General features: G+C 43.8%; 2 protein-coding genes across 5 annotated transcripts in view; one reads left to right on the forward strand and one right to left on the reverse strand.

Annotated features, from left to right (window-relative positions):
* Positions 1 to 14,364, forward strand: part of ALK (ALK receptor tyrosine kinase) — a 626,252-nt gene extending 611,888 nt beyond the window's left edge. For all 3 annotated transcript variants that reach the window (XM_079969155.1, XM_079969156.1, XM_079969157.1), the window contains 6 exons: positions 1,043 to 1,140; positions 2,894 to 2,986; positions 4,678 to 4,779; positions 5,291 to 5,425; positions 6,668 to 6,758; positions 9,732 to 14,364. In XM_079969155.1, the coding sequence (XP_079825281.1) occupies positions 1,043 to 1,140; positions 2,894 to 2,986; positions 4,678 to 4,779; positions 5,291 to 5,425; positions 6,668 to 6,758; positions 9,732 to 10,403 (1,191 nt within the window). In that variant the 3' untranslated portion in view covers positions 10,404 to 14,364. The remainder of the gene's footprint in view (positions 1 to 1,042; positions 1,141 to 2,893; positions 2,987 to 4,677; positions 4,780 to 5,290; positions 5,426 to 6,667; positions 6,759 to 9,731) is intronic.
* A 1,332-nt stretch (positions 14,365 to 15,696) lies between these two features.
* CLIP4 (CAP-Gly domain containing linker protein family member 4) overlaps positions 15,697 to 27,589 on the reverse strand; it is a 38,361-nt gene continuing 26,468 nt past the window's right edge. The window contains exons 10-17 of one of the 2 annotated variants that reach the window (XR_013836868.1): positions 26,755 to 26,841; positions 24,692 to 24,832; positions 23,135 to 23,269; positions 20,702 to 20,825; positions 20,128 to 20,192; positions 19,361 to 19,433; positions 17,417 to 18,372; positions 15,697 to 17,263 (exon numbers count right to left, since the gene is read on the reverse strand). Coding sequence is in view for 1 of the 2 variants with exons in the window: in XM_079969248.1 (XP_079825374.1) it covers positions 18,051 to 18,372; positions 19,361 to 19,433; positions 20,128 to 20,192; positions 20,702 to 20,825; positions 23,135 to 23,269; positions 24,692 to 24,832; positions 26,755 to 26,841 (947 nt within the window). In the remaining variant the exon portion in view is untranslated. Of the gene's footprint in view, positions 18,373 to 19,360; positions 19,434 to 20,127; positions 20,193 to 20,701; positions 20,826 to 23,134; positions 23,270 to 24,691; positions 24,833 to 26,754; positions 26,842 to 27,589 lie in introns of both variants that reach the window. The other variant, XM_079969248.1, reaches the window with a different exon arrangement.

The following is a 27,589-nucleotide window of genomic DNA, read 5'->3' on the forward strand; positions in this document are numbered from 1 at the left end:
GCACTCTGGAAGGGAAAGCCAATGTTTGGCACAAAGCTTTCTGACTTCTTACAGAAGTGCCTATACAATATATCTCTGCTGCTGCACTAGATTGGGATTAGGTTCTCGGAAGCCTGTCTTACCTGATTTTCGCTGTAATCAGTGCGGTCCCTCTCCCCTGGACATAAACGCAGATTAGAAGACAATATGCACTTCAAATCTCCCTCTCACCAACTTAGAAAACAAGAAACGTCCTGCTGGAAGAGGCCAGAAGCCCATCTTAGTTGGACAGCAGTTTCTGTTCTGGCCTGTATTCACCACAATCAGTGCTGTTTCTGTTCCACTGCAATTTGGTTTCCACCCAATACTTGCTGCCCACTATTCTACATACTTTATGCAACTTACATTCATTTCAATGTAAAGGAAACATCAAAACAGTGATGAAAAGTCATGTTTGCTGATTTAAGCACAAACAATGTGATTGAATCCTGATCGTATTCACTTGACTGATTTCTGTTCCTGGCCATAGACAAACGCGTGAAACTTTTTGTCAGAATTCTCTGACATCCTTACATCTAGTCCAACATCCTGTTCATACAAAGGCCAAACAGATGCCTGTAAGATGCCCGCCCACAAGCAGAATCGGAGAATAGCAGCCCTCATTCACTTTCATGCTTAGTTCCAGCATAGTGCCATTATTAGTACATTTGATATGAATTGTCTCAATTAGGATAATTTCCCTCTTTAAAAATGCTTTTCATGCAGGTTGCAAATGGTGAGGGATGGTGGAGAAAAGGTTTAAATGGGCGCCCAGGACACAAGAGGATGGTCTGTGGAGGTGCTGAGGGCACTGTGATCGTGCTCCAACTATTGAAAAAGCAGCACTATGTTTGCAACAATGCGAGCTTCAATGTATGCCTTTAAAATAAATGCAAACTGGAGTTTCCAAAAGGATTAGGAAACAATTCAGCACATATTATTGTAGCCACGCAGCTCTTTGCTTAAAGTTATCAGGTTTTGAAGATAATCCTCTGAAGCGTCATACTTTGCATTATTTCTTTAGAGCCACCCCTCTTCTCTAGGCATGCTGGACTTGCTACATGTGGCTCGCGACATTGCTTGCGGCTGTCAATATCTGGAAGAAAATCACTTCATTCACAGGTAAGTAGCAGAAGCATTTGTTGCTGAGGGACCACTTCCAAACGCCCTGTGTGACTGACTTAACTTGCAAAAGGACTAACGGGAGAATAGGAGCAGGAAACGGGCGAGGATGGTTGTGCACTACTGCCCCCTAGAGGTTCAGAACATTTTTTATATATATAAAAAAGGGAAGTTTGAGGAGCAAATTAGGTATTATATTTTCGCTGCGGCATAACAAGGTTTTGAAAGTATTTTCATATATGGCATTTCCAGGACTGTTTGAATAACTGTAGCCCTTATCTCGCTGTTCAACCAAGGTGGGAGGGTAGAGCCCAGCCAAGGTGGGCTGTGTGTGTGTGTGTGTGTGTGTGTGTGTGTTTAAACCAGTTGGTGGAGAAGAAAAGTTAAAGACATACCTTCTACTTCAGCTTCTGGGGTCAGTGATGCAGCTAAAGTCAAAGTGGTGCAGGTCCAGTTCCAAGGGGTCGACCAAATGCCCCCACAGAGAGCAGCAGACAATGGAGGTGGTATCAGACAGGCCCAGCATCAGACCTAGCTAATATGGGGACATTGTGGGTCACTAGGGCTGATGCTGATTGGCACAGCATCCTCTTTTTAAAACAGAATCAGGGAACATAAGCTGGCCAAGCAAGGGCATGGTTACAGGTGTTCGTTTTAAAAATACATTGTCCTTCTCTGCATACAAAACAATGCCTCCTCCCAAGTTAGACTTCAGACTTGCCACTGACAGCACCAGGCTTTGCAAAGCAGTGGAGCTACCACCGCATCCACAGCCTGGCCACTTGCATGGCAGAAGGTGGGAGGGGGGCAGGCAGATTGGGTGCCCAATCCCTGTGTTAGCTTCAGGCTTGTGTGGCAATCGGGCCTGGATCAGACCCAGTGCTGGCCAATGCTGGCTTGGGATGCAGCAGACCCTGGGCTGGGTCAGCCCCTCCCGACCCTTGGGATGCCTCAGTCAGTGGTATCCATCAGGCTCTGCTGGCAGAGGTACCACAAGCAGGCAGAAGGTCTGAAGTGGTGGAGTGGCGGTGGCTGAGCCAGCAGAAGTGAGCAGAGGGATGCCTCTGATGGTGGGGAGGAGAGAGAGGGAGAGATGAGAAATGTTAGTTGCGTGCTTCACAAAAGGAGCAATATACATGGTTGTCTAAAGATGGCTGTCTGTCCCCCACCAGACCATTAAGACCAGGGTCTTAGTGCTGAGGGCCTTCTGGCGGTTCCCTTACTGTGAGAAGTGAGGTCTCAGGGAACCAGGAAGAGGGCCTTCTTGGTAGTGGTGCCTGCCCTGTGGAACGCCCTCCCATCAGATGTCAAGGAAATAAACTACTATCTGACTTTTACAAGACATCTGAAGGCAGCCCTGTTTAGGGAAGTTTTTAATGTTAGAAGTCTTATTCTGTTTGTAATGTTCTGTTGAAAGCTGCCCAGAGTGGCTGAGGAAGCTTGGCCAGATGGGCGGGGTAGAAGTAATAAATTAATGATGATGATGCACTACTGGTGGGTGTGTATGTGGGTGGGTGGGTGTGTGCTTTAAAGCTAGCCCCACTGACTCTTAAATTCATCAACTGGAGTGATTTGTGGAGCTTTAAATCTTGTGCTGCTGAGTCTCCCGTACTGGTTTTCTCCAAAAAAAATAAGAAGAATGAAAATGTTCAATAGTCAATTAGTTTTGTCCTTAGTTTTTCCAATGAGTTGAGCTGTTGCTCCTCCAAGGGCAGTTTCACATGCTTATTCTCCTTTCCATTTTGTTTCTTAGAGACATCGCTGCTCGAAATTGCCTCCTTACATGTAAAGGCCCTGGAAGAATAGCTAAAATTGGAGATTTTGGGATGGCCCGGGACATATACAGGTAAGAGAACGCAGTTTATTATTAGCCCCATTGAGTGGAAGCCTACTCCATAAAAAAGGTAGGTTTATCTGGCTAAACTTCTTTGCAGGATCTTATATTTTTGCCCTGGTCAGGGGACTTGTAATGTTTCCAGATCCTAACTTGCAGACAGTATTAGCATTTGCTGTGACACTGGGGACTAACCCCAACTTCCGCCATTCACGTTCAGAGTCCATCATCCTGCATTCTGTTGTGAATGCATCCTCAGCCACGCTCCCATTTCTCCCTCTTTCCCCCTCCACTCTTGTGTTCTGCTTTATACTCCTTGGTGTTGACCCTGTCACTTTCAGTCTCTATGTCAGCGTCATTAGTAAATCTCTCTAGTTTACAGCATATAAAAGAGGGGGAAAGGTCAGGAAAATGTAATTACCCAACCTGGAATTTATCCAGGGCGGTTGGGATTAATGATTCTGCAGTTACAGAAAGTGCCAGGAAGACTTTAATGACTGTGTGTGTGGATATCTGCTTACATCTCATCTGAAAATCAACACTCACAGTGCCCTCTAATGTCAGGCTGGAGAACTGCTTCATCACATGACGCAATGAAGGGCCACTCAACAGTTTTGACAGATGACCTACCCTTTGGCCTTTTACTTAACTTAGCTGTTTAAGAACATTTTTCGCTATAGTAAAAATGTGGCATAAGGTTTGAACATTTCATACCTTTATACAGTGATTTTTTTCTGGGGGGACACAGGGGTATGCATATCACTAAACGTTTTGTGAATCTAAGCTTGGCCTCATTGAGGCGCAGTATTTCAATATGAGTAGGAAAATGAGAGTACCTCTAAACATTTTTTTTTGGGGGGGGGGAGCACTGCCTTTTTAAAAACAGCCAACGGGGTGGGAACCAGTTTACTTGCGGGATCACATTACCCCAAACATCCCTGCATCAGCACTTGGTGCTTCCAGGAGGCTGGAATAGAGACTGACCATCACTGCCTTTTGCTGTTGCCAGCCTCCTCTGGAGAAAGGATATGGGAGCCAACTGTATGTCATTTAGCCTGGTGAGAAAATTCCTGCCCTCTGAACTGTATTTAAGCCAGGCCAGTGTGGTGTAGTGGTTAAGAGCGGTGGACGCGTAATCTGGGGAACCGGGTTCGCGTCTCTGCTCCTCCACATGCAGCAGCTGGGTGACCTTGGGCCAGTCACACTTCTCTGAAGTCTCTCAGCCCCACTCACCTCACAGAGTGTTTGTTGTGGGGGAGGAAGGGAAAGGAGAATGTTAGCTGCTTTGAGACTCCTTAGGGTAGTGATAAAGTGGGATATCAAATCCAAACTCCTCTTCTTCTTCTTCTTGGAGTGCAGGAAGAACCAGTATCAGAAACTTTAATGTCAGTTAACTCTAGTTTTGTGCTTTGTATTTAAACCTAGATTGTTGAGATTTTTTTGGTAAATATTGAATTAATTGTGTTTGTTAAATTGTTGGATGCTGGTCATTTTTTAATTTACTGCCATGCTGTGTAATTCATATGTTTAGATGTTTTAAATGTTTGCTGTAAGCCACTTTGAGCATTGCTCATTGTGGAGAAGTGGCATATAAGTTCACCCTGTCAGTCAATTCCAGAACAATGAGGATCAGCCTCCATGGTCACATGATTGTGCATTCATGTCTGATTTCATCTTCTAAATTCCCCCCACTTTCTCAACAGAGCCAGTTACTACAGAAAAGGAGGGTGTGCAATGCTCCCTGTCAAGTGGATGCCCCCCGAGGCCTTCATGGAAGGGATATTTACGTCCAAAACGGATACCTGGTAAGCCTGCTCCATATTTTCCACCCATCTTTCAAGCCTCCTGCTGCCAGTTGGTTAAATGTACTGTAGCAACCACGTTTCTTCTGCAGCAACCTATGTCCTTTCTTCAAAAACACAAGGATCCTTCCAACATTACATTTAACCATGTGGGTTCTGCAGGTTGGCTCTTTCCTGCAGTGCTAAGTAGTATCAGAAGTCATATGGAAGGACACCATATCACGACTCCTTTCCAATGCCAGCATTGCCCTTCCCAGGAATTGAAGCACTTAGACAGTAATCACGATGTGTTACAAACTCTTCTCATGTGACCTGAGACTTCTGATACTACATGGAAAGAAGAGACAGCATAACAACTCTGATGCTGCAGAAGGATTTCATAGTCAACAAAATCAGTCGTTAATGGATGTACCACATGACAGGCTTTTTGCCAGTACTGGCCCCAATCCAAGTATATCTGCGTAGTTTTCAGTGTATCTATCTGTGACCGTATTTCTTTCTCTTTTGTGTCCAGGTCATTTGGAGTGTTGCTGTGGGAAATATTCTCTCTCGGATATATGCCCTATCCCAGCAAAAGTAACCAGGAGGTCTTGGAGTTCGTAACAAGTGGAGGAAGGATGGATCCACCCAAAAACTGCCCCGGCCCTGTGTAGGAAACTTTTAAGGATCTGCTTACTTCATGGGTTCAGCTTGTCATCTCTTCTCATCATGTTTACTCTGCAAAGATTGTTTTCCAGTATCATATATTTCACCAATCTGCTATAACGACTGGAACCTCCAACGAAATGCTGTAGAGCAGCATATTCAGAGTTCCAGCCAGCCAAGTTGTTTTCCAGGATGTGCCATTCCATTGCATCCCGCCACCCCCCATCCCTGTATTCCATCTTGCACACCACAACCCACAACAAACCCCCAGCATTCTATAACCACAGACCATGCTTCTCAGGTTTTCCCCCTGATGATTGCTTTGGAGAGTGGGAGAGTTCTGCAAACCCTGAAGTCCCCCCAAGCCTCTGATATGTCCCTCTTTATCATGGATGGTGCCATTAGCCTCATAAAAATTTGCTTCACTGTTTATCTGTAGGATAAATTCTTTCATTAGCTGTAATGGTTTAACTTTGCAGTCACTGCCATTTTGGTGGGTACTGACTTCCAGCTGATGTCGTGTTCAGAGTCCTCATCCTCTTGTAAAAATTCAGGAGTCTTCACCTTCGCTTCTCTTACAAATGGCCTAAGGGCCTCAAATTAAATTTAATTCACATAACAATGTGTGTCCTCATGCTTCCAGGAAATGAATCAAGGACCCTGCAGTGTTCCCCCTTACGTAGGTGGGCATTATTTGAGTAACAAGCTAATAGGTAACCTGCTCCATTTCAAGCACTTTTAGCTCATTTTTTGTGTAGCTCATTTGAACTAAGTTTAGCCAAATTTCACCTATGTTAATCCCAGGGACACAATCAGAGTTCCATTTATGAACTAAGCCCCCTCCCCCAATGTTACTTTTGATTTGATAGTGGGATAAAATAATCACTGAGAAAACACCAGCTTCAGACATTCTATGTTTAGCAATGCCTATCCAAATGCTAACTCACAATAGTGTCCTCTATGGCCAGGAGTGTCCTATAGCAGCTTAGTCTTGTTTGCCTCAGTCCCTTAGCCTGGGAAGGGTCATCGCTCAGTGGCTGAGTGCATTTCTTGCATGAGAGGGCTTGCAGATTCAAGCCCCGCCATCTACAGAAAGGACTGTTGCTTGAAACCCTGAAGAGCTGCTGCCAGTCAGTGTCGAGAATACTGAGCTACTAGACCAGTCGGTTTGATTCTGTATAATAAATAAGACTGTCCTAACCCACTCTCCTGCCATTCACCATTTGGTCTTCTGCTCCCACTGCAGGTATCGAATAATGACACAATGCTGGCAACACCAGCCCGAAGACCGGCCAAACTTTGCCATAATATTGGAGAGGATTGAATACTGCACTCAGGTATCTATAACTTCTCAGGGCAATTATTTTATGCTGTTTCTTCTAAGAAATACCGGAAGGGGCACATGGAAAAGAAACAATGGGTGAACTAAGACAACCAGAGCACAACCTGGTGCCAATGTCTCTGACTCTTGCCCAACCCCTTCCCCAGACCACCTGAAGAAGTGAATTCAGTTGCAATGCAAGCCATATCTGGGAGCCATTATGGATCAAATACGAAGTGCCCAGCCAGAAAACAAGCCTGTGTTCCTTTCAGAACTTGCCTTGACGCAGGGTGTGATGGTGTTTAGGGATGGGTGTGGGTGTGTGGATCCATAGGTGGGACTGCAAAGCAGACTCCTCACATGATTTGATCCAGGTAGATTCTGAATTGGATCAGATCATGAATCCATTTCAAAAGCTGCAGTCCTTGCTACAAGGAGCCTGAGGGCTCGGATAATAATTTTTTTATTTCCTTTTGAGTCTTCCAGGCACCCAAGGCCTGGCTTGGCTGGCACATGGGACTTGGTGACACGTCCTTGCTCTCCCCCGTCCAATTCCCTTGAGAGTGGTGGAATGATCTCAAGTCCCGTTGCTCTCGGGGGATCTTGCTCTACTCTGTGCAAAGTGCATGGCAACAAGAAACCACGCATTAGCTGCTCCAGGCTCATCTGCTTGCTCTCTTTCCCCACTAGAGGGAAAGGAAGAGGAAAGCCACGTGCCAGCAGGTCCAAAGACCAAACCGGTGGGACAGCATCTCCTTTTTGTCACTATCTACAGTGCCCATTTGCTTGCCCTCTTCTTCTGGGTCCAATCCACATGATCATCCAGAAGAAGAGAGTGCAAGGAAGGCAAGGGGAAGAGGCTGTGTTCTTCTGCCTTCTCATTCTGGTTACTGTCTGCATGCTTATAGGTAAAGGTAAAGGTACCCCTGCCCATACGGGCCAGTCTTGACAGACTCTGGGGTTGTGCGCCCATCTCACTCAAGAGGCCAGGGGCCAGCGCTGTCCGGAGACACTTCCGGGTCACGTGGCCAGCGTGACATCGCTGCTCTGGCGAGCCAGAGCCGCACACGGAAATGCCGTTTACCTTCCCGCTGGTAAGCGGTCCCTATTTATCTACTTGCACCCGGAGGTGCTTTCGAACTACTAGGTTGGCAGGCGCTGGGACCGAGCAGCAGGAGCGCACCCCGCCGCAGGGATTCGAACCGCCGACCTTTCGATCAGCAAGTCCTAGGCGCTGAGGCTTTAACCCACAGCGCCACCTGCGTCCCTTATAGGGTAGCTGAATAGGCAGCAACAGCAAGGAGAAGGAGCAACAGCAACAGCAGGTGGCCAAATAAACTGTGCACCTGCTGCATTGTTGTGGTAGTAGCAAGTGCCCCATGATCCTCACTGCTGGTGCTGTTCCTGTCCTTCTAATCTATCCTTTCTACACACATCCAGCTGACACTGCTCTGTGATTTATTGCAGCAAATCCAGGGGCAGCAGAGCCTTCAGTGCTTTCAAAACCAATCTCTTGGCCATTAGTGCTGTCCAGTAAATCCACACTTCTTTAGAATACCCTGCATTGAAGAAATACATCCCAGAATCAGATACATGAAGAAATTTTCCACTCATTTAATATTTATAACCCACTTTTCTTCCCTAAACGACAGTCAAAGTGGCCAACAGAAAAGCAATCAATGCAATAATGCCAGAATTGTTGAATTGTAAGATGTTTCCATCCAAGTATGAGCTGATAGCAGCTCCTTATCTTTGTCCACTGCTACTGGGAGCAAAAAATAATTTTGCTCTCAAGAAATTTATATTCTGCCCCACCCTAACATGTCTGAATGAGGTCATCATTTTGCACCAGATCTGCAAGACATTTAAGTGCTCTGCTGCATAATAACAGATATTATTCAATAGTAGGTTTGTTATAAGACCATTCAAAGAGGCTTGCTGGATCAGGTCATGAGTCCACCTAGTCCAGCTACCTCTTTTCCACAGTGGCTAACCAGATGCCTATGGGAAACCACAAGCAGAGCACGGAGGCAATTGCCCCCGCCTGCACCGGCCCTCTAGCAACTAGAGCCACTGAGATTCAATTCAGTCCACATTTAAAGGTGAACGTACCTAATTCACAGTTTCCCAAACAATGAGAACTGAAACACATATACCCTTTTAAATGTGCACTTCTCTGAATTTTGTAATGTAGTTCTCCAGGTAAGTAATGTGCATCAAGATCTATATGCTGGGATAAAATGTCAGTAAAAATGCATATATTCTTGGGTTTTTTAGTGCATAGTTTTTTTAGGGGAAATTGCTTTGCAAAAACATGTAGGCAAGATTGCATACAAGGGTGGAATTCAATGGCTTGCTGTTAGAAGCATTTTGTCATGGAAAACATTTCCGATTGCTTTCCTCCCTTTTCCTCACCCTGTACGCTATTCTGGGGGTTCTCCCAACCTCCCCAGAGCCCCTTTTGGGAGGCATGGAGGCACAGGGGAGGAAGAAAGGGGGAGGAAGCAGACACAAGGCTGCTGTTGACAGGACTCAATAGCTGACTCCTGCCCCAAAGAGTGTGAAATGCTGGTGAAATTTCATGAGGGTTTTAAGAAAACTGCAAACTGATCTGAAAATGTGGCAAGCTGAACTTAAGATTGGAAAAATGAGAAATTAAGAGAAACCAAAACTGACCGATTCAACCATCTCTACCCAAGTATGGAGGTTACCTGGCCTAACAGGTATATAGATGCACTTGCCCTCTGTAGATTTGTCCAATTGCTTTCTGGCAGTGAAGTCCATTAATTAATTGCACGCTGTGTGGAAGTAGTTGTTCCTCATAGCTGTCCTGAAAGTCAATTTTATTGGGTGATTGGGCATGCTTCCATTAGTAGAGAGAGAAAATCTTTTCACGAAGCAATGGTAGATTACTCCAGCAGCACTCTGTAGCGTCAAGCAGTTAAAGCAAGCAGCAGCATGTTTTGAATCCCTTGTTTTTTTACTGTAGGATCCTGATGTGATCAACACAGTTCTGCCAGTGGAATATGGCCCCTGCATTGAGGAGGAAGAAAAGGTCCCCGTGCGCCCTGAAGACCCCGAAGCAATCCCTCCGTTGCTAGTCTTGCCGCAGAAAGAGAAAAAAGGTGTTGAGCAGCTCCTGCCTTCACCACCATCCTTGGCCTTAGCCATCGCTACAGGGAAGGCACTGGTGAAAGCAGCCAGTGTCGATCCATCAGTCTGCGCTACTACACAGGCCCCCCTGGAAGGGGGACATGTCAACATGGCGTACACTCAGTCCAATCCGGCCACTGAGCTCCACAAAGGCCGAGGGTCCAGAAACAAGCCTACCAACCTCTGGAACCCGACCTACGGCTCCTGGTTTTCAGAGAAGCCCATTGTCAAAAACACTTCACAGGCGGAGAAAGAGGCAACTGAGAGGGAAGGTCCGGGGCATGAAGGGAACTGTACTTTGGGGCCCAGCATTGTGACTGGAAGGCTGCCAAGCTCCTCCCTTCTTCTAGAACCATCTTCGCTGACAGCCAGTGTTAAGGAAGTGCCTCTGTTCAGGCTCCGCCATTTCCCTTGTGGAAATGTTAACTATGGATACCAACAGCAGGGCTTGCCCTTGGAAACTTCGGCCCCACCCTTGTGCCAGCAGCTGCGAGGGCCCTCCCCTTAGGAACAAGGCCAACTCCCCCCACCAGGGCCCCCGGAAAACATCCCATCCTTTTGACTCTCTTCCTGTGGGACTCGTAAGCCTTGGTGCAAACATCGGCATCACCCAAACAAGCACGAGCGCAGAACGAGATGCCCTTCTGTAATGTGCCAATGCGCTCTGAAGTGCCACCCTTGGAAGCTCTGCTTTTCAAACCTGCAAGAAGCTTCCGTTTGTCAGAGCGCGCGCACCCCTTACACACACACTCAAAACACCCAAGGACAACAGTATTATCTGCAAGGCCCCGCTCTCAGTTGCATAAAGTCATCTGCATGGTTGTTCTCTGTGCCCTTCCCTGTGCGCTGCTTCCTTCTCTGTTGTTTATGTGCCGTTTCGAGACTCACTATCAGAGAGTTTAATGTCCAGGGATTTCCCTGTACTGCCAGATGCAGCGTCAGGGAAATCCCTCTTGCTGCCAGAGATTTGAGGAGAGGATGGGGAAATGTTGCACTCCCACCAAAATCCAAAATCAGATAAAACGTGGACTCCCAGGGGGCACGTACCCAAACAGCAACTCAGCTGCAGCATGGCCCTTGCACAAGCATGCACAACCATTGTGGTACTCTTAAGGGTAGCAGAAACACATTTGCTTTCACGCCTTTGGTCTACAAGATGGAAATTGAAGGAATTTAAGGAACATGGTGAAAGTCAGCGATTTAGTTTGATTGAAAAGGTGATGCCCTCTCCCCCTTTTCTCTGTTGTGGTTGTGGGACACCAAGGGTCAAATAGTTGCAACTAATACTTAATCCTTCGTGTTGTAGTTGGTTATGCCACATGCTAGAGAATAAGATTATTGAGGTGGTAAGAGTCAGGTTGTTCAACAATAAAATCACTGCTATTATGCTTCAGTTAATACTATGGGGCAGAGTTTAGACAAACAGAAAGTAGTTGATTGCCGTGGTGTGTGCTGACTCCCGTTTTTCCCCAGTGAATAAGGATATGATTTTATTTAGTATTACAATTGCAGCGCCGAACATGGCACTGTAGGAGATGCGCCAAAGAAAGTGTGTTTTAACAAACGTTTTAGAACAACCACAGTAGCCAGCTCTCTAAGTCATTGTTTTGACAAGAGTCAATATCCACACACAGAAAAATCAGGACTTGAGCATATGATGTAAAAATTACTTGCCAACTTCAGTGCATTCTCAGACTCAAACATACCATCAATCCAGCATATTTCACAGCTTATCTTATCATACTATCGGAACTGAAACAATCTGTCAAAATATCCTGCAATGAACTGGGGCCCAGAATTGCTCTTGCATGAGCACAGGCAGCAGAAAGAAAAGCAGTAGTGGAGATGGTAATGCCTGTGATTCTATTGCATAACCATGGTGCTACAAATTAGGAGACCACACCACTATTGCAGTTTCATGTTGACCACTAATAATCCTTGTTTCCCCACTGACACTTTGAGGCAATGGATCACCCCCATGGAAGCTGTATATATGGGCATACAAACCTAGCACCCACATTCATTTCCATGAGCAGAGCAAAGGAAGAGGAAGATTGGTTTGTGTCTCTTGCGTAGCTCAAGAACTTATAGCTACTAAATAAATGCAGGCGCAATCCTGTGCACGATTGCACTGCATAAGGCTCATCGATTCAATTGGAATTGATGTATAAATGAAGAAATCTGACCTTCCTGAGTGATAAAGAAAAGAGATCCACTTTCCACAGATACTTGTTTTCTGGAGGAGCAGTAAATCAATGGGGAATGGCCTTGAATCCTTAGCTGCAAATTACAGTTGGACAAATCTAATCATGGATCCCCATTGTACAGTAATGTGTCTTGCTCCCATCACGGGACAACCACCAAGAACTTTGAAGTGCAGCTCAAACAGATAAAAGTACTGGGCCTACTTCCAGCCATCACAGCCACTGAAGGTATTTATATTTTTTTTCTTGAGTTCATAAGGCAGCTATAAAAAATGCTTCATTTGAAAAAAGTGTGCCTACTCACCGAATCAGAGGCAGTGTTCAGTTCATTATAGTTTGGTGGATGCTGTGCTTGAAAGTCCCACTTGCTCACAGCAGGGAGCATGTTATACTGTCTCAGATGACCGCCACGTTCCTGTGCTGTTATTACAATCCACTGCAGATTGGCTGGTTCATGGGCGTGATTAACATCAAGGCACACTGAAGAGCCTCACAGTCCAACCCACTCCTGGGAGAAAAAGCACTAGCCAGGAGCTTCTCCAGCACAGCATCCTTTTGTGTTGCAGTTGTGGGAGAAAGCTCATGAAAAACTTCCTTAAAAACAGGCCTCCCCCCCCCATCACCACCACCCAAAGTAGAGAAATATGAATGGCAACCTCAGAAGTATAGAATGAGCTGTGTTTTATACCATTACTTGTTTGTGAAGGTTCTACGCCACATTTGTAGCATGTCACAACTCTCAGCAGCAGAACTACTTATCCAGGGTCTTTCATTAGGGAAATGAAACTAAATCCTGTTACACACCCAGCGGAGGTGTGCAATAAAGGATTTCAGTCACAATACTGTAAAACAGCTCGTAGTATTTATACTTGGTGAGATAAAGCTTATCAACACATATGCTTTGTTAGCTGAGGCACAGACAGAGGTTTCCGTATCACCAGAAATAAATGGAAACACTGGCAGAGGCAGGCTTTGCTCCTTTAACGACACCACCTAGGCAGAAGCCGTTTCCATGACTTTATCATGAGTTAGGCAGCAAGGAGTATGAAACAGCTGGAGCACCATCACTGCTTTCCAAATGTATTTTTATTTCCCAGTACCTCATCAGAGACTCACATTGATTCTACAGCATTAAAATCTTAATAGAGACTATACAGGAGAGCAAAATCACAGGCTTTCAGGAATTCCAGTGCAACGTTCACTTCAGTGTCTGCGTTTGGCCTTTTATAGCACCAGAGATTAGCCAGGAGACACAATGGAGCTTTTGATACAAGAAAACTATGAGCAAAAACAGCCTCCCAAAGTTATTTACCCTATTTGTGGGCACTAAATGTAGGAAGGTCATTTATCCTAAAGCAATTGGGGCAGGGGGGTAGAATTGGCCCAGAAGGTATCAAAGGGTATGCAAGGAAAAGGTTTGGTTTGGTTCATTCCCTAACCCTAAGAGAAGGACTGGAAGATAGCCCATTACTTCCTTCAAGTGTCATGGTTTAGGGGAGTCTGGCAAAAGACAACTCTCCACAAACCTGTCAGAAAATTATTTTCTCTGAGAGGTTTTAGGACAACTCTCATCTAAGAATTGACTCTGCTTCGTGTGACATTAGGCATGTGGGAAGAGTCCCATATGCTCAAGTGCAAAATACTGTTGATTTGAGTAGCCAATGAGTGCATTTTCTCACCCAATCCAGTGCAGGAGGACTCAAAAGCATCCCCCAGCTCAGCTTTTGTGGGGCTTGCCTCCAAGTGAGCATAGGAGTGCAGCACCACCGAACGTCCCTCACACTTGTTTCCTTTCCCCATAAGGATGCAGAAGTTCAAAATGAAGTGGTTTTGGTGGAGCATTTCCCAGTCATTTTTCAGTGCATGACTAGGTACGGCAGCTGTATGCCAAGACTTTCCTTTTATGTGTCTGCTCATATAGGTGAGGCCACCAGATACGTCTAAACCTTGAGCAAGTACTACCTTTTCAATGTCCTTTCACAGCTCCGTAACCTCACCCACAGAAGTCTCAACGGAGTTATGTCTAAACCTTCTGTACCCAGCCTCTCCTTCTGTATCAAGGCTTTGTCATTAGGAATGTGTGTCACATCTGTACAGAAGCTTATGCAACATTGCTCATAAATCAAGGGCCTATGCGTTTCAGGGATCCTTCTCAAGATAAAATGCTAATATATGATCATTAAGTATTTTGTATTGTATTTGTATTGTAATCAAGTGTAGTGAAGCTAAAGGCATGAAGACAAAATAAAATGACTGTAAAGGAAAGCATGCGCCTGGCTGTGTATTCTCTCTACAATGGCTCACCAAACCAAGGAGGCTTTTAATTCAGCACATGAACTGCTAAGCTTGGCCAGGGGGTAAAATGCAAGTGATAATTTAGCATGACAATACAGTGGTGCCCCGCAAGACGAACGCCTCGCAAGACGGAAAACCCGCTAGACGAAAGGGTTTTCCGTTTTGGAGGCGCTTCGCAAAACAAATTTCCCTATGGGCTTGCTTCGCAAGACGAAAATGTCTTGCGAGTTCCTGCGGGTTTTTTCCCTCCCCCCCCCCCCTTTTCCTAAGCCGCTAAGCCGCTTAACAGCTAATCGCTAAAAGCCGCTAATAGCGCTAATCCGCTAAGCTGTCAATGGGCTTGCTTCGCAAGACGAAAAACCGCTATACGAAGAGCCTCACGGAACGGATTAATTTCGTCTTGCGAGGCACCACTGTATTAACAATAAAGTCCCATTTTGACTCCCCAAGTCATGCAAAGTTCTTGTTGAACTAGAATGAAAGTTACCCAGGCTACCTGGCGGAGGTGACAAATTTCCTATACAGGTTACAGAACAATTAATTGAAATGGGGAGGTACAGCTCTTCTAAATGCACCACTAATGTCCTTTTAAGGCCTGGCTGATCATTAGGGTAAGTTGGATTTCACTCCAGAGAAGCTCTTCTTCTTAATATTTCTGTCTACCCTTCCTAATAAAGGAGCCCAGCACATCAACCCCCAAAGTGGTAAAGGAATTCAATCAAAAATAAAACATTGTTATCTAAAAACATTTAAAAAGCCACAAAGCTTCACAGGCAATAATTTCAAGGTTGCCAGGAACAGTATCTTTAACCCATCAAATACCTGGGTGAACAGGGGTGTTTTTAAGATCATCCTGAAAGTTAATTATGAGGGAGACCACACCTCACTAGGGATGGCATTCCGCAAACGGGGAGCTGCCACTGAGAGGGCCCTGTCAACAAACAGCCCTACATTATACTGGCACCGGGTTACTGGGTTAATAAAGTAGTTACCTTTTTCTATATTCAGTTCATTTTATCCCTTGGTGACTATGCATGGCCTACTGGTATATTCATTTCCTTTCTAATATACAGCAGAACTCATTCTGCAAGCAGTCCTTCTTAATACTGAAGCCATGTAGATTTTATGCTGATAGTTTGGGCAGACATGATCTTAAGACACACCTGCAAGAGCAAATAGGAAAAATGAGGCAGTTCATATTAGCGCAAGAATTTTTCTTTCAATAGTACCAATGTTTACCTTGTAAGTCACAATCCCTAGAGGAAGAGGAGGGCAAAAGAAAGATACCATCCGACCAATACATAGGGAATGCACAAAACATTTTTATGTTCAAAATCAGCATGTCTGTAGAGTACATCAATATATTACAAACATAAAAGGTGTTTAAAACATCTGTTTTGTTATATTACAGCTGCTGCTTTCTATCCTAAATGCATAATGTGCAAGTTAACATTATAAGAAAGCGATTCAAAAAAAGGATATTCGGTCAGTGATAGCTCAGTTTTCTTAGAAGCAACAGGCATCGTTAAAACCAAACGACCATTAACAGCACTCTCATTTAAAAATACATTTAAACACCCAAGGAAACAGATGTCAGACATGGCAAGATTCAGTGCATCAAGGTGCATCTGGATCCTCAAATGCATTTCTGCAGTTTTCAGATGGCTTTTAATTAAGAACAAGTTTATAATCACAGTTTACAACCATTGCCCTTAGTTTAAAAATACCCATTAGCTATAAAGCAATATTGCAGCTTCGTCGTGCTTAATGTAGATCAGGGGGAAATGGTTCTAGCAATGTTTAAAAATATTATCTATACACTTTTATAGACAGCTAGAATGTAGTTTTACTTTTGAGTGCAATTTGACAAGATACCTTGGGCCAGGATTCAACTAATGAGTCCCACTACTGGAAGGCTGTGCAAGGACTGCTGTTAGCACAAGGGAGGCAGTTACCATAACACTACACTGAATTCTTCCCCTTATTTTCAAGGATGAAGCCACTTAGTGGCTTCTGTGGCTTTTAAATTATCTGAATCCATTTAATAAGGGTTAAAATATGCCATGACAATTAAAATAAGATATATTTTTTAACAATACAATTTATAAATTTATAATCACTCACTTATTTAAAGAGAAGCATAGTGCAGTAAAATAATCATGTTTAAAAGTTTTTTTTTTTTATTTCAAGGTACATCATGCTTCTAGGCAACAATGTAGCAACTACATTATATAAAAATGGCAAGGGCTTCAACACCTAGCACTGTGACAAGCTTTTCCTAAGGTTGGCGTCTACAGTGATACAGAATTCTTATTGCACATGGGATATTTGGGATTCAAGCACCGAAATATAGGTCTCTCTTAAATGTTCTGCCCAGAGCCAGGAACTGGTGGCCTGCGGGTGAGATGGTCAGCTGCCATATGGCCTAACTCAGCCAGCAGTGGCTTGGCATATTAAGGCAAGCTAAAGGTTCCAGGTCAACCAGGTGGCGGTTCTAGAGGAAGAGGAAACTTGAACCTGCAACAATCATGGAATCTCCCATAGGCTTTCTACAAGCTTCTCCTCCCAGAAGACTAAACTAGGGTGTTTTAACCAAGGTTAAGAACACTGTCAAAAATCAGAAGGAAGAAAGGCTCCCTCATCACCTACCCATGAGTGGGCACGTTTCCTAGAGGAGGTGGTGCAAATCCATGCACACATTATCTTAAACCCAATATTGCTACCTCACCTTAAAATGACCCGTTGACCAATCTGATTGCTGGCTGGAGAGCTTTGCTGAAGGGCATTTGATGCATGCAAAACATTGCAGTGTTACAGGCTTCAGTCTTGACTAACAAAATAATTTCTCCAGAACTTGAGTGGGGAAACTCTTCAGAAAGGAGAAATAAAAGTGCATTAATACTTGTTCCAATGGCATTTTTGGAAAGTGCTTCTGGCATGCTGCTGCCTTTAAAATACACACGCATGTCCATTATACAGTATATCTCTATATACTGTAACAAAAAGTGCTTTTACTATTTACCTGAAAATATTTGTGCTGCTTTATTCTTTTTTCCCTTTCTTCTATTCAGGATGCTTCTGTATGTAGCATGGAAGGAGCACATTTTTTTCTCTTTTCAACTGGTTGCTTTGTGCTTGGAGGATCTGTCTGGATAATAAGCTACCTGTCTCACAACATTTTCCCCCTAAATACTGTCACTTCCCTCCCTTTTTATTGCTATTTTTTCCCCAAAGAAAGTGAAGACTGTTTAGCAGGTTGACAAATCCTGCTGCTTGTTTAACAAGCTCTGCGATCTCAAGTCACTTTACAGCTTCATTAGAATGTGGGATGGAAACATCATTTGTAAAGTAGCAAAGCATGTCAACATGGAGCCAGATAAAAAACAGATTATTCAAATAACAGGACTGCTCAACCCCAAGTTGTTTTTTTAGTATGTAAGCAGCTTTCAGGTGAGGACCGTTCTGTAGGGGAAGCTATTAAGATTTCATTCCTCAAGAGTCATAATGCAACTCCAATCTGGCTAGAGCTGTGCAAGTGTTATACAAATGCAGTTTTAGGACTTTGGGTAAGGCAGAACTTCATGCAGGCAATGGCAGGATTGTCTTGTGTGCTTTATTTCTTACGCCCTCATCTCAAGAGCTAGAGGAGTTTGCTTTCAGCAGATATCATCCACAAGTTTTGCACCGTTGATCCCTCGGTAAGTGACTCGGCTCGGCCGCACCAAGACTCCATAATTTGGCTTGCAAGTAAAGTACCGCTTGTCACCCACAGAGCCGTCATTCTTGCCTTTGGCACTTCGGAGTTCCAGGCCAAGCCAGATGCCTGGAGCAAAGTCTGTGGGCCCAATGTAGCGAATGATGCCCATCTCACTGGAGCTGCTCAGGAGGACCTGGGAGCCTTCGTGAAGCTTGACGGGCCCCTCAGCACTGGCCGCAGTGGTGCTGCTCCAGCTGCGTCGCAGGGAGGCATTTTTTGACCTGGGCAGATAAAAGAAGGCAACAGGTGGACCATTTGTGAAATGCACAAGATACTAAAGATTGCATAGCACACAGAGGAAATCTGCCACTGACTTACTAAGACAAAGACTTCAGGGCCTCCTGATATGGACCAGATTGCTTCTGATCTGGCAATGGCAGTAAAACTCCCTTTCTGGTAAAACATGCCTTCAGTTAAAGGCCACATGACAGGCTCATCATCAACCCAAGAGAAAAGCCTGCGTATCCTTGTACCACAAGGTCAACAAGCTTTTCAAAAGGATAAGATGGTGAAGTTTTCCTACCAATGCAAATAGCAGCTCCGAAAGAGTTATTTTTTGGCAGGGTTGCAGCATGGGAAGAAAGGGTTAAGAGTCTCCTCTTTGCCTGCTGTGATCCCAATAATTATTAACCCAACTCACCTACCATTTTCATTTTTAAAAGAATGCGTTAAATGCAAAAACACATTTGATGTCCTGTCTAGTTTGGCCCTAAGCCAGCTCCTGTTAAAAGGTAGTGGGAAAATTGGTGTGTATCAGTTGGAGCATTTTGGCCTAGCTGCTGAGCTGGCAAGGAATGTGCACAATAATTCTCAGAACTGGGATCCTAGCGCAGACCTATTTCTTTACCATTCTGATTTCAGTTATTAATTCTAAAATGTACAGCCAGCTTTTCCTGACAGCCATCACTGTGCAGGAACAAGACTTGCAGGCAAGCAAAAAAGCATCACTGCCATTGAGACTTCCTACAACCATTCAGGATTAGTGTTGGGAGTTATTCAACAATATCAAAATGACTCTGTGGGCTACGACCCTAAAGACACTGGAAAGGGAGTAATCTCCAGTGAATACAGTAGACATACTTCTGGCTAAACATGCATAGGATTGCACTGTTAATCACTAAGATGCATGCCTCCAGAGACAAAAAGAGTGCTGAATTCATCTAATCATAGCAGACAACACATGTATTCCCTTTTCTAAGAGCCACTCACTTGACAAAGGAGTTTCTCCTGTTTAATTCCTTTTGGGAAGACGCAGAGGTTGTGCTAAAACTTCGTCGGAAACCTGAACATGATAAGAAAAACAAACTTCAATTCAGTCTATTAAGTGGCATACATATATAAATATCTAAGCCTATTTCCCCTCAATATCCATAGAGCACACAAAAATCAAAGTCTTTCACCTTTCCTCAACACCCATTTATTCAGTTCCTTTTTTACAGTGCTGTTTTCTCAGGCTCCATTCAGCTGTGATCTGTCCCACTGAAAGTAATGGACACTGCACAGCATTGCCGAGGTGTGTCTAGAATGACTAGCTCAAAATCTTGCCAAGTCAGCCCCAGAGCCTGGGTCTTAGGAAACAAAGGCAACTTAACACAGCAGTAAAACCACACAACAGGTAGGCAAGGTTATGCCCATATTTCACTGAGAAAGATCATAGAATTTTGGCATTGGAAAGGATCCTAAGGACCACCTAGTGCAACCCCTTGCAATCACACTAGGAAGTTCTGAGAACCGAGCAGGAATATTGAAAATAATAATAAAATGCCTTTTAAAATGTCATTTTGTGTTTGTTTCAAAAAGGAGGGGTTACAGACTTTAAAGAAAAACAAGGTGAAATGGGAGGGAAGAGAGAAATGGAAAAAGCTCCTGCCCTGAGGCCTTCCCATTTCACTCTCACCATCCCCAAGTAGCTACAGTTGCTGCAATTTGCACAGGTAATATGAAGCAATGAAATCAGGTACTTGTCAAATTCTTACCGGGGAGAGAATGATTCATTTTACTTGATGAAACATCTGTGAGGGAGTCTAGCGATCCCACTAGCCTGCAAATGAAATAATATGTTTAACACTTCTCTCTCTCAAGGCGGTGAAGAAGAAGAAAAAGAACAGTCCAATTCTTATTTAGTATTGTTTCTCCCTTTGTTCCATTCCCTGCTCTGGAAATTTAGAATGCACTGCCAAAGTCTCCTTCCATTTCTTCTGCTACGATCGCGCCACTCTTCTATGCTTCTCCCCATCAGCTTCCAGCTCATTTTCTTTCCACTTCACAATCTCCAGGACACTCCCCACACATCACCTGCTGTAATTCAACTTCCTATTTCCTCTGGCCTGTGTGCTCTCATCTAATCTCCTTTGCATATATGTTGTTTTGCCTTCCAAAGACAGATTGCTCCCCTCAACTAATCTAGTCAAAGAACAGAGATGATCTATAATTTGGTAGCAGACTTGTGCTGGCACTCCTCTGGGTTTCCCTCCAAATGGATGGAAGTAGTCTGGGTCAAACTGTGAAGCCAAACCCGTTTTGTCCCGCTGTCATGAACTCTGCACTTACCTCTGCACTCTCGATGGTGGTGCAAAGACACCATATCTGGGGAGGCAGCTGAAGTACTGCATTCCTGCAACTGAACCATCATTCTTGCCATGAGGTTTGTCCAGTTCTATTCCACACCAAACCCCTGCAAAACCAGATGTTTTAAGAGAGTCACGGGTAGGGCAAAGATGCACTCTTTCCAGTTTTGCTGTTGCTCACTACAGCTATCTACCTGTATGCCAAAGAAGCATTCTGCTCTTGGCAAATTTAAATCTACAATTAGCAAATAAGAAGTAGGAATTGAGAGCAGAGAAAAAAGAACGCCTCTTAAATAGATCAGCTTGAAGAAGTGATCAAGATGAATAAGCATTCTCTCCAAATCTTGCTTCAACTTTTGAAGTAGTACTTAATCTCATTCCTCTATATAAAGATTTTAGAAAGGCAAGGAAAGCAGAGAAGGAGAGGCTTCTAAAGTGTTGTGCAACCAAGTAAGGTAAAGGTAAAGGGACCCCTGACCATTAGGTCCAGTCGTGACCGACTCTGGGGTTGCGGCGCTCATCTCACTTTATTGGCCAAGGAAGCCGGCGTACAGCTTCCGGGTCATGTGGCCAGCATGACTAAGCTGCTTCTGGCGAACCAGAGCAGCGCATGGAAACGCCGTTTACCTTCCTGCTGGAGTGGTACCTATTGATCTACTTGCACTTTGACGTGCTTTTGAACTGCTAGGTTGGCAGGAGCAGGGACCGAGCAACGGGAGCTCACCCCGTCGCGGGGATTTGAACCGCTGACCTTCTGATCAGCAAGTCCTAGGCTCTGTGGTTTAACCCACAGCACCACCCACGTCCCGTGCATCCAAGTAAGACAGTGCAATAAAGCTTTCAGAACTGTGGGTCTCTAAATGTACACGGTCAAGGCTGCCTTCTTCGTCCTGATCCAAAAGTGTGCAAGCAATACTTTGAACTGCTGCTGCTTTCATTCACTTGTCTTCCAAGATATAAGAACCTTCTAGTGTGCACTGCAAGAAGCAAATAAATTGTTTGATGGAGCTTTCTTGAAAAGTTATTTCCTCACAGGGCACCGAGAAAGTCATCAGACAGCAACACTTTCATTTAAACACTACAGTCTGTGTTGCATTTGCTAATTCTGAAGAAAGTTCCATAATGCCCTATTTCTCATGCTATCCAACTCCATTAAGACTCAACATTAAAATTCAAGTCATTTGGCGCTTAGGGTGCAGTTTTTAAGGGCAATGCTAATTACAAGCTGAAGCAGCCAGAACTCCATCATGCATTTAAAAGGCTCGGCTGGGGAAGAGTTGTTTTCTTCCTGCCTTCAAAAGAAATAGCGACAGATTCTCTGCCAGTTTATCAGCAGCAACACTTATGCAACTAAATATGCCTTGGCTCACTACTGAAAGCTGTCATCTGAAGTAAGATGCTACAGGGAGGAGTTTTTCTGCAAAAGAGCAAGCTTTCCCTGAGGTCAAAACACACATCAGAGGTTTTCTGAGATAGATTCCTCCCTCCCCAGCCACCCATACCATTTATTTTAACAGAATAAGCACCATACGTAGTAAAGGTAAGTCTCACACACCAAAATAAGCACTATACCTATAATCCCAGTGTCAAATAGTGGTGCTATTTGGATAATTGTTTTCAGTTCTGAATAAACTATAAATGCCACATACACCCCCCGAATCCAAGCAAGTTCAGGGTGATAATTGGTGTGTGTGTGTGCGTGTGTGTGTGTGCAGTGTGCAGAGGCAAAGTTTAATAGTCCCTAAATGCCCTGTGGACAAGTAAAATGTGTTCCGTTTTTAGAGTCGCATACAATAGTTAATGAGCTTTGCACCATCTGTTGACTGGTAGTTCAGCATGGAAATATCCAAAACAGGAAGTGCAGATCACTTATGCTTCCTGCTCCTTGCATACTAAAGTACAGTTTTGAAATTACTCAGATTATTTATCTGCAAGCACTATACACTTGACTGAGGGGGCTGAACAAATGCAGTTGAATTTGTGTATGTAGTTATCAGAGGTCAGACTTCTTCAGCAAAAAATGAAATCTTTGGTTTTATGCTGGCTGATACTTTTATAATGCCAACACAACTGCTTTTGAAAGGACACATAGCTCAGCAATGCTTTGCATGCAGATGGTTCCAGGTTCAAATTCCAACTTCATCTCTGGCATCTCTGTTTACTAGAATCTGCTTTCCGATTTTATTTTACATGGATTGTTCACTTTATTTGTTTTGAATTGGTATTTTATAGTATTTAACTAACATTTTACATTGTTTCTTACTGGAAGCTATAATGTGAATTCTTCTGAAAAATGAAGCCCAGGAAACAAATTAAATGCTTTATTTTCTCTGACAAAAGTATTAGCTTCAGTCACAGATCTAAAATATACTAGGCAATCCTAGATTTGCCCTAAATGTTCACGCAGAAAGCTTACCTGGTGCAAACTTAGTTGTCCCATAAAATCTAACTATTCCAGTTCTCTGTCCTACCACCAGTACTCTGTCGCCAATCTGAATCTCCCCTTCATCAAAAGGATTTCTTCTTGAAGATGGAAAAGTGTTGTTTCTTCCTGTTCAACCAGATTTAAGGAAATGGAGAAGATATTTGAATAATGTAAGAGAAAAGGACCATTAATATTTATTTGTATTGAACCAATATAGTCGGTGCCTCAAATAAAACTAAAGAAGATCTCAGCAGCAAGTCCAGAGAGCTAATCAAATATGCCTATGCGGTCTTCAGGCTAAGTTAAAATACACAAATTATATGGAATCAAGATGGGCATACCCAAAAAGTTTTAGAAACTAAGAACTAGGAGCAAAATTGTAGCAGGCTATGGGAATCAGATCTCTGCTCCCATTTGCAATGGGAAATTTATTTCCTTCTTTCACTTGTGGGGTTAATTCATGAAGCCACAAAAAGCTAGCATCTTGGAAAAGGAGTCTCTAAATTAATTTTAGTATAATACAAGGGAAGACTGAATAATAATTTAGAAAGCTACATGGAGTACTCACGGCCAAGTATAGACATTACTTCAAATCAAGAAGATGATGCATTTTTTTTTCTCCTGCAGGGTGAATTCAGCTTCCCACTGCAAATGACAGATGCACTTGCTTTGGATTTTTAATTAATAGACAGCCAAACATATGCAGGTTTACTTAGAAATAAGTCCCACTGAATTAAATGGGGCTTACTCTCAAGTGTGCATTTTTCACTCACACTCAGTGGTTGAGCTGGGCTGTCTACCTTTCTAACCAACTGTTTAAAATGCCACATATATGGGTATTGAAAAGTTCATTCAGCACTTTCTATTATAGAAAATCAGGCCAGTGTTTCTAAAAGTTGAAAAAGTATTCCAGGGATAGTTGTGAGAGGCAGTTCTTACTGACACAAATGCTAGCCAATCAGTGCTGTGTACAGCTGGTTTCTTCTGACAAGTGGTAGAGGTGGCTTCCCCTAAGCTGAATGCTGGAGAGAGGTCTATATCTGACCTAAACACTTCAGGTCCACTTCCACAGCAGCTTCACTTCTCATTTTTAGGCATGTCTATACACACACCTTAAGAACTGTATGAAAGGTGTTAGCCTACTCAAATAAGTACTATAGAAAGTCACATCATAGTAGTTTTATGAGTGGCAAGTATCTGAGTATCCTCGAGGTATGAAAACACATACAGGTAGGAACACGGACTCTCCTACCACCATGTGATGATGCATGAACAGGAGAGGCAGTTTCCACATTAGGAAGATCTGGCCACAACAGGACCTGTTCATGCTGTTCACAAGGTGGCACTTACCAAAATGGTTAATTCAGCCTTGTAATCCCACCCATATTCCAACTACAAAAAACTCATCTAGAAGTCTGCAGATGACTTGTTTTTATCTTAATAGCTGCAGAAAGAAAAGCCCAGATTTACACTTAAAGGAAATGGACCTCTTAGTGCCACCACTGTCTTCACATTACTATTTAAAAAGCAACTGTGGAGAAAGCATACCTTTCGTTGCAGCAGAATGGCTTTTCAAGTCTTCCTTCTTATTTTTCCTTGCAGTATTCCACTTCTTTGAGCAATTCTGCTTGCTGTCTAAAGATGTAGTGGAAGAGGAAGAGCTGTTGGATCCAAGGGAAGTTGCTTTTTCTAAAAAAAAAGAAGAAGAAACCAAATAATTATTCAGACACACAAAATAAAGAAAAAGATGCATACAAGACAGGAGATGTCAAAGATGTCATTCACCCAAGTAAGAGAAGAAAAGAAACCATCTGCATAAAGCTAACTTTTCATGATGGACACCACTTAACAGTCTTTCAAACCCACTTTAATATTGTGTAATACTTGTAAGCAGCGAGCATAATTGTAAAAATAATGCCGCCTCAAGTAATAAAAGACATCAGCCTTTTGCTTTTGATAGCCAATCTATTAAATCTTTGATGAGAAACAGGGAGTGTGACATTTTGCGGGTGAATTATGAAGTGCGTGGATTAGTGCCTACTGCATGCTATTATGCACCGTATTAATATTAAAATCCAGTCTATAAAATAAGATTGGGAGGTAAATCACTTTCATTTCAATTTGTGAAATCTTGATGTTCAAGCTGCCTAAAGAGATTTATCTCTAGCTTTTCTCTTCATATAGCTTCCTCTCCTGCCCTATTCTAAGTTAAGATCTTGACCCTTGGTGTATCTCAACCATGAAACTGGATATCTTGGCAACAGAGCAGTCGAAATCCCCCTTGTGCCAGGCTGGCAGGGGAGGGAGAGGGCTGGATTGGGTGAAGATATCGCTCTGCTCAGATCTCCCATCTAAGCTGGCCTCCCACCAGCCAGCACAAGCCTCACTCCGTCCGTGCTGCCCTTCCCCTCCACCCACCAAACCTGCAAGTGGGAGTGCTGCTGGTGGGATGCTGGCAGGTCACAGCCATTGGAAGGCCCCTGAAATGGGCTGCTCCAGCCGCACAGAAGGACTGATCCAGCCTGGCCTGAGTCTGACCCCAAGCCTGTCTCACTGCTTATCACATGAAGGCATCAGATCCAATCACTGCACCAGCTCCAGGATGGCGTAGCCCCAAACATCTTTGACTCCATCTATCACGTGCTGCAGGGCTGCAGGTGCGACAGTGGAGCTATTGCTCTGCAAAGCCACAGCAGCGGAGGGGAGGAGGTTGGATTGCAGCCTTTTACCTGTATTGGAAACTCTGAGAGTTGGGGGGGGGGCAGCTGCATGTACTAAGCTTTAGCGTGGACCTGTATCATGACATCACAAAGAGCTCCTAAATTGCTACAGCATCTTACAATGTGTGACCTTAGCGTGTCCATGGCTATCATATGGGGGCGGGGGGGGGGAGCCCTTGAATTTTGCAAGGCCTATCAAGATTGCCATAAGCAGTGCAACTTGCAAAGAAGGATTGCACATGTTCATTATAAAAATCCCCTTCCGGCCAATAACAATGAGACTCCCATGTTAAGGAATGCAACTGATTGAAGTGGCAATGCGGTCTGTGGGATGCAGCATCTAGAGATGTGACCTGGAAGGGTGGCCAGCAGAGAGGGACTAAGCATCAAAGGAGTTGAGCTCCCCCCCCCCCCAGTTCTGCTCTATTCCATTCCCTACACCCCATACATGCACCACATTCCTCCTTGTTAGGGTTGATCCACATTTACTTTTTGCCCCGCTTTTTCCAGGCAGAGCAGGCTCCCCACCCCTGCCAGAGCTTTCTCTGTGAAAACTCACTCTCCAAAGCTGGATCAGAGCAAATGTCAACTCGGGGTTTTGCGCAGATTGACGTTTGCACTGATTTTGGGGTTTATTCTGTTAAAGCTCCAGAGGGAGGGGGCACTCGGACATGGAAGTTTAAATTACAGGCCATGCCTAGAAAGAGTGGAGGAAAGGTAAGTGTGGATAAGACCTTAGTGAAGTGATCACAGGGCTTTATGGAGCCAGAATACAGGAACAAAATAGTTTTAAGTGGCATAGTTCTACGGTTCTCTTTGGGAGAGACTGTTATGGAATTTCTCTTAAGTCACGCCAAGTACAGAAGCCAAAAATATCTAAAGAACGCATACCTTCTTTACCAGGTGGAGTTTTCATTCCTTCTTTGCTGCCCAAAAATGTGGAATCTGGGGTGCTGTCTTTTTTCAGTGCAGATAAGCCTGTGAGCCAAACCAAATCAATGAAACCATCGTAGTCTAGTAATACTTCTTCTACCTTCCAGAGAGCAAACAGGCAGCAGAACAAGATCACCTAAAAATCCAACTACTACTACAAAATTTGTGAGTCGTATCAAGAGATTTCCCTCATCCTTTTACACCTATGAGTAAAACACGAATACCAAGTCTTATTTTCCCCACAAGAAGACAAAATAATGAAAAGCTCAGTGGTACAACTTATGCCTTGAATGGATGAGAAGATTCCCAAGTTCATTCCCAGTTAAGCGATCTCAGGCATCAGACTTTGAGAAAACCTCTAACGGAAACTCAGAAGGCATTGACTCAAATGGTACTGCACCAGAGGGAGAAGAGGCACTTTTCTATGGGAAGAAGTAGTGCCTATTTTGGGCAGTGGGCTATTAAGCTACTAGAAACTGTTTTGTGGGCCAGATGTGGACTGTGGGCTCAGCAGACCTGATTTAAACAATAACAATCTGAACAAACATGAATATTCAGAACTAAGGTGTCTTTCTTATTTCTTGCCCCTTTTCAGCACAGGATTGAAAAAAGTACTTAATTGCTATTTTTTTTATTTAGTTTTTTTATCACCCATCAATAGGGTTACAGAACTTCTTTAAAATGCTATGTATGTGCAAATATCCCACATGATACCAGGAGCAACATCAACCTATTGGAAAGCATGTGGGGAGACTGGATATTACATACATATGTGGTGGTTTTGCGAATCTCT

The sequence above is a fragment of the Podarcis cretensis genome (genome assembly GCF_951804945.1).
Source record: "Podarcis cretensis genome assembly, chromosome: 3".
Lineage (NCBI taxonomy): Eukaryota > Metazoa > Chordata > Lepidosauria > Squamata > Lacertidae > Podarcis > Podarcis cretensis.